The 18,025-nt window shown below is 42.0% G+C and overlaps 1 protein-coding gene across 2 annotated transcripts in view; it reads right to left on the reverse strand.

The window, feature by feature from the left end:
• RAD51 (RAD51 recombinase) overlaps positions 1–16,201 on the reverse strand; it is a 47,520-nt gene extending 31,319 nt beyond the window's left edge. Inside the window, exons 1-4 of one of the 2 annotated variants that reach the window (XM_085009413.1) lie at positions 15,959–16,201; positions 14,880–15,075; positions 4,217–4,319; positions 1,494–1,631 (exon numbers count right to left, since the gene is read on the reverse strand). In XM_085009413.1, the coding sequence (XP_084865539.1) occupies positions 1,494–1,631; positions 4,217–4,303 (225 nt within the window). In that variant the 5' untranslated portion in view covers positions 4,304–4,319; positions 14,880–15,075; positions 15,959–16,201. 2 annotated transcript variants of the gene reach the window in all.
• Positions 16,202–18,025: the final 1,824 nt, after the last annotated feature.

Here is an 18,025-nt window from a genome sequence, read left to right on the forward strand (position 1 = left end):
TCATTTATTAAGGTTAATAAAACTAAACATATGACTTGTAATCATATATACATATATGATTTTTTTTTTTTTTGGACCGCGCTCACGGCATATGTAAATTCCCAGGCTAGGGATCGAATGGGAGCTACAGCTGCTGGCCTATGCCACAGCTACAGCAACGTGGGATCTGAGCCTTGTCTGCAACCTACACTGCAGCTGACAGCAATGCCAGATCCCCATCCCACTGAGCGAAGCAAAGGATTGAATCCACATCCTCATGGTTACTAGTGGGATTGGTTTCCGCTATGCCACAATGGGAACTCCCATATTTTATTTTTATTATTAAAGAATCTCGCTTATAACTAGCTGACTAACAGATTATACATGCTGAAAGGCTAGTCATGTTAACTAGACTAGAAACAATAGTAATTTTTTTTTTTTGTCTTTTTGCCATTTCTTGGGCCGCTCCTGCAGCATATGGAGGTTCCCAGGCTAGGGGTCGAATCGGAGCTGGAGCCACCAGCCTACGCCAGAGCCACAGCAACGCGGAATCCGAGCCACGTCTGCAACCTACACCACAGCTCACGGCAACGCCGGATCGTTAACCCACTGAGCAAGGGCAGGGACCGAACCCTCAACCTCATGGTTCCTAGTCGGATTCATTAACCACTGAGCCACAACGGTAACTCCTAGAAACAACAGTAATATTTTAATGTATTTATCCCCAGTGTGTGTGGTATACACTGTATTTGTGTAATTGTATTTACACAATTTTTAAAAACAAAAACATATATGTGCACAAACATATTTCATTAACCTGCTTTCTTCTGTCTTTTTTTTTTTTTTTTTTTTTTTTGTTGTTGTTGTTGTTGTTGTTGTTGTTGCTATCTCTTGGGCCGCTCCTGTGGCATATGGAGGTTCCCAGGCTAGGGGTTGAATCGGAGCTGTAGCCACCGGCCTATGCCAGAGCCACAGCAACGCAGGATCCAAGCCGCGTCTGCAAACTACACCACAGCTCACGGCAACGCCGGATCGTTAACCCACTGAGCAAGGGCAGGGACCGAACCTGCAACCTCATGGTTCCTAGTCGGATTCGCCAACCACTGCGCCACGACGGGAACTCCCATTAACCTGCTTTCTTCTATCAGGAACATTTTTCCTATGTCAGTGAATATTCTTAAAAAATTTTTTTGTGGCTGCATACTAACGAGTATATTTCTAAGGCATGAGATCATATTATCCAGAAACACACATACCACTTACTGCTGGCAGGAGTGCAAACTGGTAGTCAATGTGGCAGTATTTATGCCATACTCAATGATTCCGCAATTCCTTAGAAAATATCTCAATTTATGTGAAGGGGCACATACAAAGACAATTAACACGGTCACCTCTGTAAAGACGAAGACGATGACAGAAGGAGGGAGAGAAAGAGGACAACTGCTGCCTTTCACTGTACACCCTTTTGCACTATTTCCACTACTGCCTCACTTGGTCACATAAGCCGTACTCACCAGAATTTTATCAGCTTTGGCTTCACTAATCCCCTTAATATTTATTAGCTCCTTCTTTGGTGCATAGGCAACAGCCTCCACGGTGTGGAATCCAGCTTCTTCCAATTTTTTGACATCATTGGCATTTATGCCACATTGCTGCAAGTGAACAAAACCATGGATAAATTTAAGCTTCGGTATGCTTATCCATCTGATATGGATATTGTCCCTACATACTTGATAGAGCTGTTTTAGGTGGGGTTTAAAATTTGTTTGTCTTTTTAGAGCTGGTTTTTTTTTGGTTGTTTTTCTTTTTGTCTTTTTAGGGCCACACCTATGGCATATGGAGGGTTCCAGATTAGGGGTAGAATCAGAGCTATAGCCACTGGCCTATACCACAGTCACAGCAACGCCAGATGCGAGCTGCATCTGTGACCTACACCACAGCTCACAGCAACGCTGGATCCTTAACCCACCAAGCAAGGCCAGGGATCGAACCTGCGTACTCATGGATACTAGTCAGATTCGCCTCCGCTGTGCCACAATGGGAACTCCAACAGAGCTGTTTTAGTAACTGTGAAATTATATGCAAAAGCTGTGAAAAGTATGTCCTACATATGAGGTATTATCAACCTTTTCATCATCAAAACCAGTAAACTAGCACAATGTATATTAGAATGGACTCCTACCATGAATTGGATTAAACCTGTAACTTTCGACCTTTTACAACTGGGACTCTAAATGAGCTTTGAGATCCTGAGCCCTAAAAGGCCATTTCAAGCCAGTGTTCCTCAATGTTTTCTACATAAAACAATATGTTTTACACTAAGCTGGGATAAACAGATAAGACTGCCCCAGAGCTAAAGGGAGTACTATCTTAGCATGTCAGTACCTTCTTGGGAGCACAAAGACTGGAAAGCTCTGCTTTAACAACTGATATTAATAATGGGGAAAACTACTCTTGGTCAGGGATTTACAGACCACTTCTCAAAAACAAACCATCCAGGGGTTCGTGTTGTGGCTCAGTGGTTAGTGAATCCGACTAGGAACCATAAGGTTGTGGGTTCGATCCCTGGCCTCGCTTAGTGGGTTAAGGATCTGGCATTGCTGTGAGCTGTGGTGTAGGTCGCAGACGAGGCTTGGATCCTCTGTTGCTGTGGCTGTGGTGTAGGCTGGCAGCTAAAGCTCCAATTAGACCCCTGGCCTGGGAACCTCCATATGCCATGGGTGCAGCCCTAGAAAAGAACGGGAAAAAAAAAAAAAAAAAAAAAAAAAAAAACCACATTCAAAGGCATCTCTTTCTTCCTATACACAAAGTCAGGGAGTTCCCATCATGGCTCAGGGATAGGGATAGCGAACCCGACTAGTATCCATGAGGATGCATGTACAATCCCTGGCCTCACTCAGTGGGTTAAGGATTCAGCATTGCTGTGAGCTGAGGTGCAGGCCAACGGCTACAGCTCTGGTTCGACCCCTGCCTGGGAACTTCCATATGCCATGGATGTGGCCTTAAAAAAAAAAAAAAAAAAAAAAAGGAGTTCCCGTCGTGGCACAGTGGTTAACGAATCTGACTAGGAACCATGAGGTTGCGGGTTCGGTCCCTACCCTTGCTCAGAGGGTTAAGGATCCAGCATTGCCGTGAGCTGTGGTGTAGGTTGCAGACGCAGCTCGGATCCTGCGTTGCTGTGGCTCTGGCGTAGGCCGGGGGCTACAGCTCCGATTTGACCCCTAGTCTGGGAACCTCCATATGCTGTGGAAGCGGCCCAAAGAAATAGCAAAAAGACAAAAAAAAAAAAAAAAAAAAATAAAATAATTAAAAAAAAAAAAGACAAAGTCAGTTTTGGTTTTATTAGCCACCAAAGCCATGATTTATGGGAGAGAATGAGTAAGGGGGGATGTGTGTATATTAGGGGGTCAGGGAAGGTTTGAGAGAGAAGAGAGAATAGTCGCTGCCCATAGAAACCAGGTCTGTTGTTAATATTTAAGCAATATTCAATACACAGGTATTGTGCTCACGAAACCAAGTTATGACTCTGAACTCTCCAACATTTATCAGCAACTTGTTTAAGTAACCTATAGAGTCTTCAAGTTTAGCTGGGGACGGGAGGGACATGCATAAAGAGATAAAAGAATAAAGGCTTTCTCAGCATTCTCTCCTACTTTTTTCAGCCCAAGTCAGTTGCACTCACCATGGGGGTCTCTGTACAATGCAATGGGCAGAAACAGTGAAAGGCCCAGCTCTGGTGCTTGATGTTCTTCTGAAGAGTCTTGAATTGAAGCTTGGCTCTTACACTTTAACACCAACCCCTTCTCCGGGCCTATGACAGCTGTCTTTCTAGTTACTTCAGCACAGATCCAGGTCAATGGAGAGACACTGTTCCTCTCCCCTAATGCATCGCTGGCCTAGGTCATTGTAATTTCCTGGACAGTAATTTCATACTTAAGACAAAGAGCAGAGACTCTACCATGGGATCCTAGGGCTCCTTAGTTTCTAACAATCCAGCTCTAAGAAAGAACAATGATAAAGTAGGAGAATTCTTGACAAAAGAAAAGATCTAGCCAGACATGTTCAGCAATTGACTTAAGCCTTTCCACAGAACACTTGAGAATCCTCCTGAAAATTCTAATTTGAGTCTTGACCTTAGGTAGTAAACCAGTGGTGTATGTAAAGGTTGTGACTTTTCCAAATGGTAGAACAGTCTCATCCAGCATTGTAATTCCAAAATAAACAACAAAGCACATACCTCTAATCGTGAAATAGGCTGTGGGCCAAAGCTCTCCTCTTCCACCGAAGTATCTGCATTTGATTCAAGCTGCATCTGCACAGCCATTACTCAGTGTTCAATACTGAAAAATATAGATAGCCATGAGGACAAATTCTAGAGAAAGCAGAGGTGCTAACATAGTTTTATAATAAATGCCTTGAAGAATTGCTTGCTAGGCTTTTGGTTTAATCACTGCCATGAGTTCATGGCAGTAAAAACAAATCTGTCACAGGTTTTCCCCTCCATCTAGACAGGTGTTATCAGAAAGACATTAGGAAGAGCCAGGACTATTCTGCTTCTTAAACATGAACAGCTTAATGAGATCAACTATGTCAAAGGATCAGAAGAGACTACTACAAGCAACTATATGCCAATAAAACGGACAACCTAGAAGAAATGGACAAATTCTTTGAAAAGTACAATCTTCTAAGACTCAATCAAGACAAAATAGAAAAGATGAACAGACCAATCACAAGTACTGAAATTGAAACTGTGATTAACAAACTTCCAACAAACAAAAGTCCAGGACCAGACGACTTCACAGACGAATTCTATCAAACATTTAGACAAGAGCTGACACCTATCTTTCTGAAACTATTACAAAAAATTGCAGAGGAAGGAACACTCCCAAACTCATTCTATGGGGCCACCATCACCCTGATACCAATACCAGACAAAGATACCACAGAAAAAGAAAATTATAGGCGAATTTCACAGATGAACATAGATGCAAAAATCCTCAACAAAATACTAGCAAACCAAATCCAACAATATATTAAAAGGACTGTACATCATGATCAAGTGAGATTTATCCCAGAGATGCTAAGATTCTTCAATATCTGCAAATCAATCAGTGTGATATACCACATTAACAAACTGAAGAATAAAAACCATAAGATCCTCTCAATAGATGCAGAAAAAGCCTTTGACAAAATCCAATACCCATTCCTGATAAAAAACCCTTCAAAAAGTGGGCATAGAGGGAACTTACCTCAACATAATAAAGGTCATATATGACAGACCCACAGATAACATCATTCTCAATGGTGAAAACCTGAAAGAATTCCCACTAAGATCAGGAACAAGACAAGGATGTCCACTCTTGCCACTACTATTCAACATAGTTTTGGAAGTCCTAGCCAGACAAAAAAAAAAGAAATAAAAGGAATTCAAATTGAAAGGGAAGAAGTAAAACTATCACTGTTTACAGATGACATGATACTATACCTAGAAAATTCTAAAGATGCTACCAGAAAACTGTTAGAGCTCATCAATGAATTTGGCAAAATCGCAGGATACACAATTAATACACAGAAATCGACTGCATTTCTATATACTAACTATGAAAGATCTGAAAGAGAAATTAGGGAAACAATCCCATTTACCATTGCATCAAAAAGAATAAAATACCCAGAAATAAACCTACCCAAAGAGACAAAAGACCTGTACTCTGAAAACTATAAGATGCTGATGAAAGAAATCAAGATGACACAAACAGATGGAAAGACATACTATGCTCATGGATTAGAAGGATCAATATTATCAAAATGACTATACTACCCAAGGCAATCTACAGATTCAATGCGATCCCTATCAAATTATCAGTGGCATTTTTCACAGAAATAGAACAAAACATTTTAAAGTTTGTTTGGAAGGACGAAAGACCCAGAACAGCCAAAGCCATCCTGAGAAAGAAAAATGGAGCTGAAGGAATCAGGCTCCCAGACTTCAGACTACACTATAAAGCTACAGTCATCAAAACCATATGATTCTGGCACAAAAACAGAAATATAGATCAGTGGAACAGGACAGAAAAAGAAAGCCCAGAATTAAACCCACCCATCTAGAGTCAGCTATTCTATGACAGAGGAGGCAAGAATACACAATGGAGTAAAGACAGCCCCTTCAATAAGTGGTGCTGGGAAAACAGAACAGCCACATGTAAAGAATGAACTTAGAACACTTCCTAAGACTATATGAAAAAGTAAACTTAAAGCAGATTAAGGACCTAAAGATAAGACCAGATACCATAAAACTCTTAAGAGGAAAACATAGGCCAAACATTCTCAGACATAAACCACAGCACTATCTTTTCAGATCCACCTCCTACAGTAATGACAATAAAAACAAAAATAAACAAATGGGACTGAATTAAACTTAAAAGTTTCTGCACAGCAAAGGAAACCTTAAACAAAACAAAAAGACAATCCATAAAATGGGAGAAAATATTTGCAACTGAAGCAACTGACAAGGGATTAATCTCCAAAATTTATAAACACCTTCTGCAGCTCAATACCAAAAAAAAAAAAAAAAAAAAAAAAAACCAGCAAAAAACCTGGCAGAAGATCTAAACAGACAATTCTCCAAAGATGACACACGGATGGCCAAAAAACACAAGAAAAGTTGTTCAACATCACTCATTATTAGAGAAATGCACATCAGAATCACTGAGGTACCACTTTACACCAGCCAGAATGGCCATCATCAAAAAGTTTACAAACAATAAATGCTGGAGAGGGTGTGGAGAAAAGGGAACCCTAGTACACTGTTGGTGGGACTGTAAATTGGTGCAATCACTATGCAAAACAGGATGGAGATTCCTCGGAAAACTAAAAATAGAACTACCATTTGATCCAGCAATCCCACTCCTGGGCATCTATACAGAGAAAACCATGACTTGAAAAGATACATGTACTCCAGTGTTTATTGCAGCACTCTATGCAATAGCCAAGACATGGAAATAGCCTAAATGTCTATCGACAGAGGAGTGGATCAAGAAGATGTGGTACATATATACAGTGGAGTATTACTCAGCTATTAAAAGAACTAACAGCATTTGCAGTAACGTGGGTAGACCTAGACATTATCATGCTAAGTGAAGTCAGTCAGACAGTGAGACACCAACCTCATATGCTATCACTTACATGTGGAATCTAAAAAAAGGACACAATAAATTTCTTTGCAGAACAGACACTGACTCACACAGACTTTGAAAAACTTACGGTTTCCAAAGGAGAGGTTGGGAGGTAGTGGGGATGGGCTGGGGGTTTGGGGTGGAAATGCTATAAAATTGGGTTGTGATGATCGTTGTACAGCTATACGTATTACAATTCATTGAGTAATAAAAAATAAACTAAAAAAAAAAAAGACATTAGGTAGAGCCAAGACTATTCTGCTTCTTAAAGGACAGCTTAATGAGATCACCTATGCCCCCTGTTCTCCTGTTTCATATTCCTTAAAGATAGAGACCAAGAATTATTTATGTATATATACCCTAGGATACATTATAAACATCAGGTGCTTGGTAAACTGGTAAATGAATGCAGACTTTCCACCACTCTTTTTTTTTTGGTCTTTTTGCCATTTCTTGGGCTGCTCCCTCGGCGTGTGGAGGTTCCCAGGCTAGGTGTCTAATTGGAGCTGTAGCCAGCCGGCCTATGCCACAGCCACAGCAATGCAGGATCTGAGCCACATCTGCGACCTACACCACAACTCATAGCAACGCCAGATCGTTAACCCACTGAGCAAGGGAAGGGATAGAACCTGCAACTTCATGGTTCCTATTCTGACTCTTTAACCACTGTGCCATGATGGAAACTCCTCTTTTTTTTTTTAAATGGCCATACCCACAGCATATGAAAGTTCCCAGGCCAGGGACTGAATCCAAGCCACAGCGTTAGCAACACCAGATCCTTTAAACCACAGCACCAAGCTGGGGATCACACCCCACAGTGACCCTAGCTGCTACAGGTTCTTCACCTACTGTATCACAGTTGGAACTCCTCAAGACACTACTCTGAAAAAAAAATTTTGAGGTAGTTCCTATGGTGGCTGAGTAGTAATGAACCTGACTAGCATACCACATTAACGAAAGCAAAGTCAGAGTTCCCTTTGTGGCTCAGCAGAAACAAATCTGACTAGGAATCATGAGGTTGTGGGTTCAATCCCTAGCCTTGCTCAGTGGGTTAAGGATCCTGTGTTGCTGTGAGCTGTGGTATAGTTAGCAGACGTGGCTTGGATCTGGTGTTGCTGTGCTGTAGGCTGGCAGCTACAACTCCAATTCGACCCCTAGCCTGCGAACTTCCATATACTGTGGGTTTGGCCCTAAAACTAAACAAAACAAGAATGAACTATTACAAAAGGAACATGAAAATACAATACCTTTTAAAATCTCACCCCCCAAAACTAAATACCTAGGAATAAACCTGACCAAGGAGGTAAAATACTTATATGCTGAGAACTATAAAACATTAATTAAGAAAATTAAAAAGGACTCAAAGAGGAGTTCCCGTCGTGGCTCAGTGGTTAACAAATCCAACTAGGAACCATGAGGTTGTGGGTTCGATCCCTGCCCTTGCTCAGTGGGTTAAGGATCCTGTGTTGCTGTAAGCTGTGGTATAGGTTGCAGACGTGGCTCAGATCCCATGTTGCTGTGGCTCTGGTATAGACTGGCGGCTACAGCTCCGATTAGATCCCCAGCCTGGGAACCTCCACATGCTGCGGGAGAAGCCCTAGAAATGGCAAAAAGACAAAAAAAAAAAAAAAAAGACTCAAAGAAATGGAAAGTTATCCCATGCTCCTGGATTAAAGGAATTAACATCATTAAAATGGCCATACTACCCAAAGAAATCTACAGATTCAAATTACCCCTGACATTTTTCACAAACTAGATGATCAAAAAATTTATATGGAAACATAAAAGACCCAGAATTGCCAAAGGAACCCTAAAGAACAAAAACCAAGCAGGAGGCATAACTCTCCCAGACTTCAAACAATATTACAAAGCCACAGTAATCAAAGCAGTGTGGTACTGGTACCAAAAAAGACAGACCAATGCAACAGAACAGAGAACCCAGAAATAAACCCAGACACCTATGGTCAATTAATCTTCAACAAAGGAGGCAAGAATATAAAATGGGAAGAAGACAGTCCTTCAGCAAGTAGTACTGGGAAAACTGGACAGCTGCATATCAATCAATGAAACCAGAACACATCCTCACATCATGCACAAAAGTAAACTCAAAATACCTTAAAGAACCCACACACCTACAACCAACTAATCTATGACAAAAGAGGCAAGAATATACAATGGAGAAAAGACAGCTTGTTCAGTAAGTGGTGCTGGGAAAACTGGACAGTCACATGGAAAAGAATGAAATTAGAACACTCCCTAACACCATACACAAAAATAAACTCAAAGTGGATTAAAGACCTAGATATAAGACCAAACACTATAAAACTCTTAGAGGAAAACATAGGCCAAACACTCTCTGACATAAACAACAGTAAACATCTTCTCAGATCCACCTCTTAATGACAGTAAAAACAAAAATAAACAAATGGGACCTAATCAAACTGAAATGTTTCTGCACAGCAAAGGAAACCCTAAACAAAATGAAAAGACAACCTACAGAATGGGAGAAAATATTTGCAACTGAAGCAACTGACAAGGGATTAACCTTCAAAATTTATAAACACCTTCTGCAGCTCAATACCAGAAAAACAAACAACCCCATCAAAAAACCTGGCAGAAGATCTAAACAGACAATTCTCCAAAGATGACACACAGATGGCCAAAAAACACATGAAAAGGTGTTCAACATCACTCATTATTAGAGAAATGCACATCAAAATCACTATGAGGTACTACCACCTTACACCAGCGAGAATGCCCATCATCAAAAAGTCTACAGACAATAAGTGCTGGAGAGGGTGTGGAGAAAAAGGAACCCTAGTACACTGTTGGTGGGACTGTAAATTGGTGCAACCACTGTGAAAACAGGATGGAGATTCCTCAGAAAGCTAAAAATAGAACTACCATTCGATCCAGCGATCCCACTCCGGGGCATCTATACAGAGAAAACCATGACTCGCAAAGACACAGGTACTCTTGATGTTTATCGCAGCACTACTTTGAATAGCCAAGACATGGAAACAACCTAAATGTCCATCAACAGAGGAGTGGATCAAGAAGATGTAGTACATATACACAATGGAACATTACTCAGCCATTAAAAGGAATGAAATAGCAGCATTTTTAGCAACATGGATGGACCTAGAAATTATCATGCTAAGTGAAGTCAGTCAGACATGAGACACCAACATCAAATGCTCTCACTAACATGTGGAATCTGAAAAAAGGACAGAATGAACTTCTTTGCAGAACAGATACTGACTCACAGACTTTGAAAAACCTATGGTTTCCAAAGGAGACAGTTTGGGGGATGGGGGGATGCACTGGGGTTGTGAGATGGAAATCCTATAAAATTGGATTGTGATGATCATTGTACAACTACAAATATAATAAATTCATTGAGTAATAAAAAAAAAAAAGCTTAAAGATTTAAACATAAGACAAGACACCATCAAACTCCTAGAAGAGAACATAGGCAAAACATTCTCTGACATCAACCATACAAATGTTTTCTTAGGTCTTCTCTGACATCAACCATACAAATGTTTTCTTAAGTCTTCTCTGACATCAACCATACAAATGTTTTCTTAGGTTGGTCCCCCAAAGCAACAGAAATAAAAACAAAAATAGGAGTTCCTGTCGTGGCGCAGTGGTTAACGAATCCGACTAGGAACCATGAGGTTGCGGGTTCAGTCCCTGCCCTTGCTCAGTGGGTTAACGATCCGGCGTTGCCGTGAGCTGTGGTGTAGGTTGCAGACGCGGCTCAGATCCCGCGTTGCTGTGGCTCTGGCCTAGGCCGGCGGCTACAGCTCCGATTGGACCCCTAGCCTGGGAACCTCCATATGCTGCGGGAGCGGCCCAAAGAAATAGCAAAAAGACAAAAATAAATAAATAAATAAACCAATGGGACCTAATCAAACTTACAACCTTTTGCACAGCAAAGGAAACCACAAAAAAACAAAACAAAACTGGGAGTTCCCTTCATGGGTCAGCGGAAACGAATCCAACTAGGAACCATGAGGCTGCGGGTTTGATCCCTGGCCTCGCTCAGTGGGTTAAGGATCCAGCATTGCTGTGGCCAGCAGCTACAGCTTGGATTAGACCCCTAGCCTGGGAACCTCCATATGCTGCCAGTGCAGCACTAAAAAGACAAAAGACAAAAACAAAACAAAACCCAAACAGACAACCTAGAGAATGGGAGAAAATAGTTGCAAACCATGCAATTGACAAGGGCCTAATCTCCAAAATATACAAGCAACTCAGACAACTCAAAAGTAAAACAAAGAAACAAACAAAAAAAAGAAACATGAAAAAAAAAAAAAACGGGATAGAAAAATGGGCAGAAAACATGAATAGATATTTCTCCAAAGAAGACACATGGATGGTCAACAGGCACATGAAAAAATACTCAACATCACTAATTATTAGAGAAACGCAAATCAAAACTACAATGAGGTACCACCTCACACTAGCCAGAATGGCCATCATTGGCAAGTCTACAAATAACAAAAGCTGGAGAGGGTGTGGAGAAAAGGGAACCCTCCTACACTGTTGGTGGGAAAGTAAACTGGTACAACCACTACCTAAAACAGCATGGAGGTACCTGAGAAAACTAAATATAGAACTACCATATGATCCAACAATCCCACTGCTGGGCATATATCTGGACAAAGCTTTCATTCAAAAACATACATGCATCCCTATGTTCACTGCAGCACTATTTGCAATATCCTAGACATGGAAACAACCTAAATGTTCAACAACAGATGAATAGATTAAGAAGATGTGGTACATGTACACACAATGGAATACTACTCAGCCATAAAAAAGAACAAAATAATGCCATTTGTAGCAACATGATTGGAACTAGAGACTCTCAAACTAACTGAAGTAAGTCAGAAAGAGAAAGACAAATACCATATGATATCACTAATATCTGGAACCGAGTATATGGCACAAATGAACCCATCCACAGAAAAGAAACAAACTCATGGTCATGGAGAATAGATTTGTGGTTGCAAAGGGGGAGGGGAAGGAGTGGAAATGGACTGGGAGTTTGGGGTTTGTAGATGCAAACTATTTCATTTGGAGTGGATAAGCAATGAGATCCTGCTGTACAGCACCAGGAACTATATCTAATCACTTGTGATGGAACATGATGGAGGATAATGTGAAAGAAAGACTATATATATATATATGTATAACTAGGTCACTTTGCTATAGAGCAAAATTGACAGAACATTCTAAATTAACAATTTAAAACTTTTTTAAAAATAAACAAATTGCTTCAGTTCCATTGTTTCCTTCCAGCAAACAGGGTTTGAGGTTGATGGAACAGGAGTGAAATGAAGGTATAGGTTAATTGCCATAAGCTTCCATTCCTGATAGAGAAACAATGGATTGAAATGAGAGAAGTACTTCCCATCTTAGACAAGGATCATAGCTTGTAGTCACACATTTTGCTTCTAATAGACATGGATGAAATTTATTTATATATTTAGTCTTTTTAGGGCCACACTTGCAGCATATGAAGTCCTCAAGCCAGCGGTCAAATCGGAGCTGTAGCCACTGGCCTACACCATAGCCACAGCAACGCTAGATCCAAGCCACAACTGCAACCTACATCACAGCTCACAGCAACGCCAGATCCTTAACCCACTGAGAGGGGCCAGGGATCAAACTCACATCCTCATGGATACTAGTCAGGTTCATTACCGCTGAGCCACGACAGGAACTCTGAAATTTTTTTTTAAATATTTATTTTTTAACTCAATGAATTTTATTACATTTATAGTTGTACAACAATCATCACAATCCAAATTTTTTTTCTTTTTAGGGCCACACCTGAGGCTAATGCAAATTCCCAGGCTAGGGACTGAATCTGAGCTGCAGCTGCCAGTCAACACAACACCCACAGCAAGGTGGGTTCCAAGCTGCATCTTCAACCTAAACCACATTTTGTGGCAACACCAGGTCCTTAACCCACTGAGGGAGTCCAGGGATCAAACATCCTCACAGATACTATGTTGGGTTCTTAAGCCACTGAGCTACAACAGGAACTCCCAGACATGAATGAAAATGAAAGATCACTAGTTTAATCAATTCTAGACCTCATTGAATGCACAAATGAGTAAGTAATATGCAGGTATCCTACTCATTTTGAAATATTCCATAAGTGTAAGGGGTATACGAAAAGTCAGATTAATATGATAAGAGTTAAGATTGCTCAGTTTGAAAAGAACGGAGAACAAAAAAATGTTAAATATCTTCTTGAGGTATTGTAAAAGCAAACAAGTATTGATGTCCACAAGAATAAATGGACTCAAATCACACCACAACAAGCTGGACAATTTAACAATAGGATAAATTTAACTCAAAAGAAAACAGACAAGAGTTCCTGCTGTGGCATAACAGGTTAAGGACCTGGAGTTGCCACAGCTGTGGCACAGGACACAGCTGTGCCTGGGATTCAATCCATAGCCCAGAAACTTCCATATGCCACAGGTGCGGGAAAGAAAGAGAGAAAGAGGGAAAGAGAGAAAAAAAGAAAGAAAAGAGAAAAGGAAAATAAATCTCCATTCTTGGACTTGAAAGATGACATTTGTTCTTGAGTATTTCAAGTACAGCTCTTAGACTGAGGATTTAGCATAATGTGATCTATAATTCCAAATATCAGGATCACCTGAATGCAATTTAAATATCTCCCTTTGTAATTTATGAAAAAGGTGGCTTGAACTGCACACGTAAAGCAATAATCAAAAAGGAAAAGACTGGAAAATTAGACTATATTTAAACTTAGAACTCCTGTTCATCAAAATACACCACTGAAAGAATGAAAAATGCGAGGAGAAAATATTTACCACAAAAATAAACTGTTATACTTACCACAATTATGAATATAAAGGGCTGATAACCAGAATACATAGAGAATTCTTTCAAATCAATAAGAAAGACAACCCAGTAGAAAAATAGGCAAGAGATGTGAACAAGCACTTCATAACAGAAGATACCCCAGTGGCTAATAAACCTATCAACAAATGCTCAACTTCATTAATCAAGAAAATTAAAATTAAAACCATTATATAATAGCTAAAATTTAAAAGACTGACAATGTTAGCCAATGTGTAGGATAACTAAACACTCATTCACCGCTGGTTTAAGTGTAAATTAGACCACTTTAGAAAACTAGTATTAAATATGGAAGGTGAAAATAGACAAATGCTGGAGTTCCCATCGTGACTCACCTGTTAACAAATCCAACTAGTAACCATGAGGTTGCATGTTCGATCCCTGGCTTTGCTCAGTGGGTTAAGGATCCAGCGTTGCTGTGGCTGTGGCATAGGCTGGTGGCTACAGCTCTGATTGGTAGCCTGGGAACCTCCATATGCTGCAGAAGAGGCCCTAGAAAAGGTAAAAAGACAAAAAAAAAAAAAAAAAAGAAAGAAAGAAAAGATAGACAAATGCCATGACCCAGGAATTTCACTACTCTGTGTTATTAACCAACTGCAAACCATACACGTGTGCACCAAAATGTATGTGGGAATGTTCTCCACAACCTTTCTCATAAAAGCTGAGAAGCAGAAAAAAATCCAGATATCTACCACAGGTAAAATGAGTAAGAAATACAATACAGCAACCAGAAAGAACTACTGCCAAATGCAAAGACGTATGAATCTAAAGACAAAATGTTGAGCAAAGCCAGACATGAAAATATACAGTATTACTTACATAAAACTCAAAAACAGGAGGTCCCGTCGTGGCTCAGTGGTTAACGAATCCGACTAGGAACCACGAGGTTGCAGGTTCGATTCCTGGCCTTGCTCAGTGGGTTGGGGAGGCGTTGCTGTGCCTGTGGAGTAGGCTGGCGGCTACAGCTCCGATTCGACCCCTGGCCTGTGAACCTCCATATGCCATGGGTGCAGCCCTGAAAAGACAAAAGACAGAAAAAAAACCCTCAAAAACGGAGAAATTCCCTTATGGTTTAGGAGGTTAAGGATCTGGCGTTGTCCTGCTGTTGGGCGGGTTCCATCACTGTCCTGGGGCTGTCCCTGGTGCGGCCAAAAATCAAAACCAGGCAAAATTAGTCAACGGTGTTAGCCGTCTGTCAACTAGTTAGCTCTCGGGAGAAAGGAGAGTATTAGATAAGGGGGCACAAGGGAGGCTTCCGGGGTGCTGAGAAAAATCTATTTCTGACATGAGTGGTGATTACACAGGTATATATTCGTTTTATAACGATTCATGAAGCTGTATACACTTTCGATCTGTACACTTTTCTATATTACACTTCACTTTAAAGTTTAAGGAAAAAAACAACAAACCTCGCTACAGATCATTCCCTAGGCATCACGTGAAAGGTCTCCCACATCAGACAATTCAAATATCTTTTGGGCAACTGGAGGTGGGTATTTTGTAAGCTAAACTTTGTGTTATGGAAAAGGGACTGACCAGAAATCCGGAAACCCTGGCTCTGGCTTAACAGTTGTGATTTTAAGGCTCTACACTTCTCTGGGTCTTGGCTTCCTGGCCCATGCCCAGAAAGTGGATGTTGGAAGTGAAGGCCTCTAAGTTCCTCCCAGCTCCAAAGACTAGAGTGAGCTGCTATTTTCGCCACAAAGAGCTGCCAGGGTCAGATCTGCCAGGGCACATCCCAGCTCCGCCCCGCCTTCTCCGACTTTCTCAATTGGCGCGGAGGGGCCCGCAAGCCGGCGGCGGGAGCTGGAGCCCGGGGCCTGGGTCCAGTCCGAGTCCGGCTTACCCCTAGCCAAACCCCGCGATGGGAAGGGGCCGGGTCCGCGCCTCACACTCACCTCGGCCTGCAGCGCTACCCGCTCTGGCCGGCTGAGCGTTCCGAACCTCAGTCCGCTGGACCCGCGCGCGCTCGACCCCGGACGGAGTGCAGAGCCCCTCGCAGCGTCCACCTCTCTACTCCCCTGCTCCGGCCTTCGGCACGGAATACACGAAACTTCTCAGCTCCCAGCTGCGCGTCTGAGCTCTCCTCAGACCTCGGTCTCAGGCCGCAGCGCGCGCCGAACCTGCAGCCTTCGGAAATCCCGCCAAATGCTATTGGGCAGGGTCACGTCCGCGTCAACGTAACGTCTCCCCGCCCCTCTCGGATCCGCCTTCCTCCCCTTTGGCCAACGTTCTTGAGACCCAGAGATAGGGCCCAGACCTTGCAGAAGGTTATGGATTTCCCTCTTCTTTTTCCCACAAGGACTAATTCAAAATTTGGAAGTCGCCTCCTTCTTCCTTTTACGAAACCAAGGACTACAACTCCCAAGAGGTAGTGGGTCGGCCCCAAACTACGTCTCCCAGTGTGCACTGCGGGCGGGCTCCTCAGCCCCTCTGGGAAATACGTAGGTTCTTGAGAGCTTTTCTTGATTTGTTAGGTATCTAAGCTGGGGCATTTGGCCCTTCAGATTTCTCAGAGCCCCTGACTCTCCAATTCCAGAGCCAGGCGCTCCCTGGCCCTTGTAGGTGGTGGAGCTGAGGACCCTTGAGTAGATGGATGAAACTGGAACACAGAGCTAGTGAAGGAGAAAGAGGAACACCTGAAATATTAGTCAGGCTGTGGTACTTTACTGGAGATTTGCAGAACTGCAAGGAAGGGAACATTGATTTTGAGACTATAAATCTTACCGTAGTTTGCTAGAAAGTTTATTCCGGTTTTAAAGGGTGAGCAGGGTTTTCCTGGGCGAAGAATAGGAGATGGAGTACAAGTGGATGGAGTAGTATGGGTATGGAAATTAACAACAATAGTCAAGGAATAGCATTCTCTGATGAGGGAAGAAAAGTGTCTTAAGAGATGCTGAGACTGTTAAACTACATTTAGCTCAGGCTATGAAAAGGCTTAAGACCATGATGGAGCTTTGGCTTTATTCCTTAGGTAATGGGGAAATCATTCAGTTTTTAAGTGGACAAGTCATATGCTTAGATTTTTTTTTTTTTAATAATTGAACCAATGTTTATTGACTACCTACTAAGTGACGGACATTCTGATGTCATTGGGGTTACAATCGCAAACAAGACAATGGGAGTTCCCATTGTGCCTCAGCGGTAACGAACCCAACTAGTATCCCTGAGGACTCAGGTCAGTCTCTGGACCTGCTCAGTGGGTTAAGGATCCAGTGTTGCCCAGCAAGCTGCGGTGTAGGTCACAGGCGGCTGGGATCTAGCGCTGCTGTGGCTGTGGTGTAGGCAGCTCCAATTTGACCCCTAGCCTTGGAACTTCCCTATGCTGCTGGGCAGCCCTAAAAAACAAACAAGACAATTAGACTATACCTGCCTTAATGGGACTGACATTTCAGAGGATACAATCACCTTGCAAGGAAATGCACACTTTCCTTTTTCTTCCCTTCTCTTTGCAAGTTCAGTCCAGCTCGAATTTCAAGTTCATCTCCAAGGCTGCTTCCTGATCTGACCCCTAACCTGGGAACTTCCATATGCCGCCCATGCAGCCGTAAAAAGAAAAACAAACAAACAAAAAAACTGAAAAGGAGTGTTTTCTGACTTAATAATTCTATTTTCAGTATGCTGACTTTGCTTGCCCAGCATCCATTACCCCCCCCACCCCCACCCTTTCTGGTAGGTAAACACTGAATTCCATCCTGTGCCTCAGGCTCAGTTGCTGTGGATCAGGTGGTGCTCCATTCGGGCTCCAGAAGTGCTGCAGAGCACAGTGAATGCTCCTAGACTCAGGATTGCCTAGAACATCAGCGAAATCTAAAGCCACATTGTTTTGTGCTTAACCACATGACCCAAGTTTCTCCAATCAAGAGAGCTTCTCACTGCACGCTGCCTGATTGTTTCTAGAGCCCACATTTAGTGTTAATCCCATTTCAGAAGGTCCTGAGAGGTGACCATATGCCAGGTGCTCT

The sequence above is a fragment of the Sus scrofa genome, chromosome 1 (assembly GCF_054392235.1).
Source record: "Sus scrofa isolate SSC_HxYL_T2T_F1_AM1 chromosome 1, Sscrofa_HxYL_maternal_Yorkshire_Landrace_v2.0, whole genome shotgun sequence".
NCBI classification, from domain to species: Eukaryota; Metazoa; Chordata; class Mammalia; order Artiodactyla; family Suidae; genus Sus; species Sus scrofa.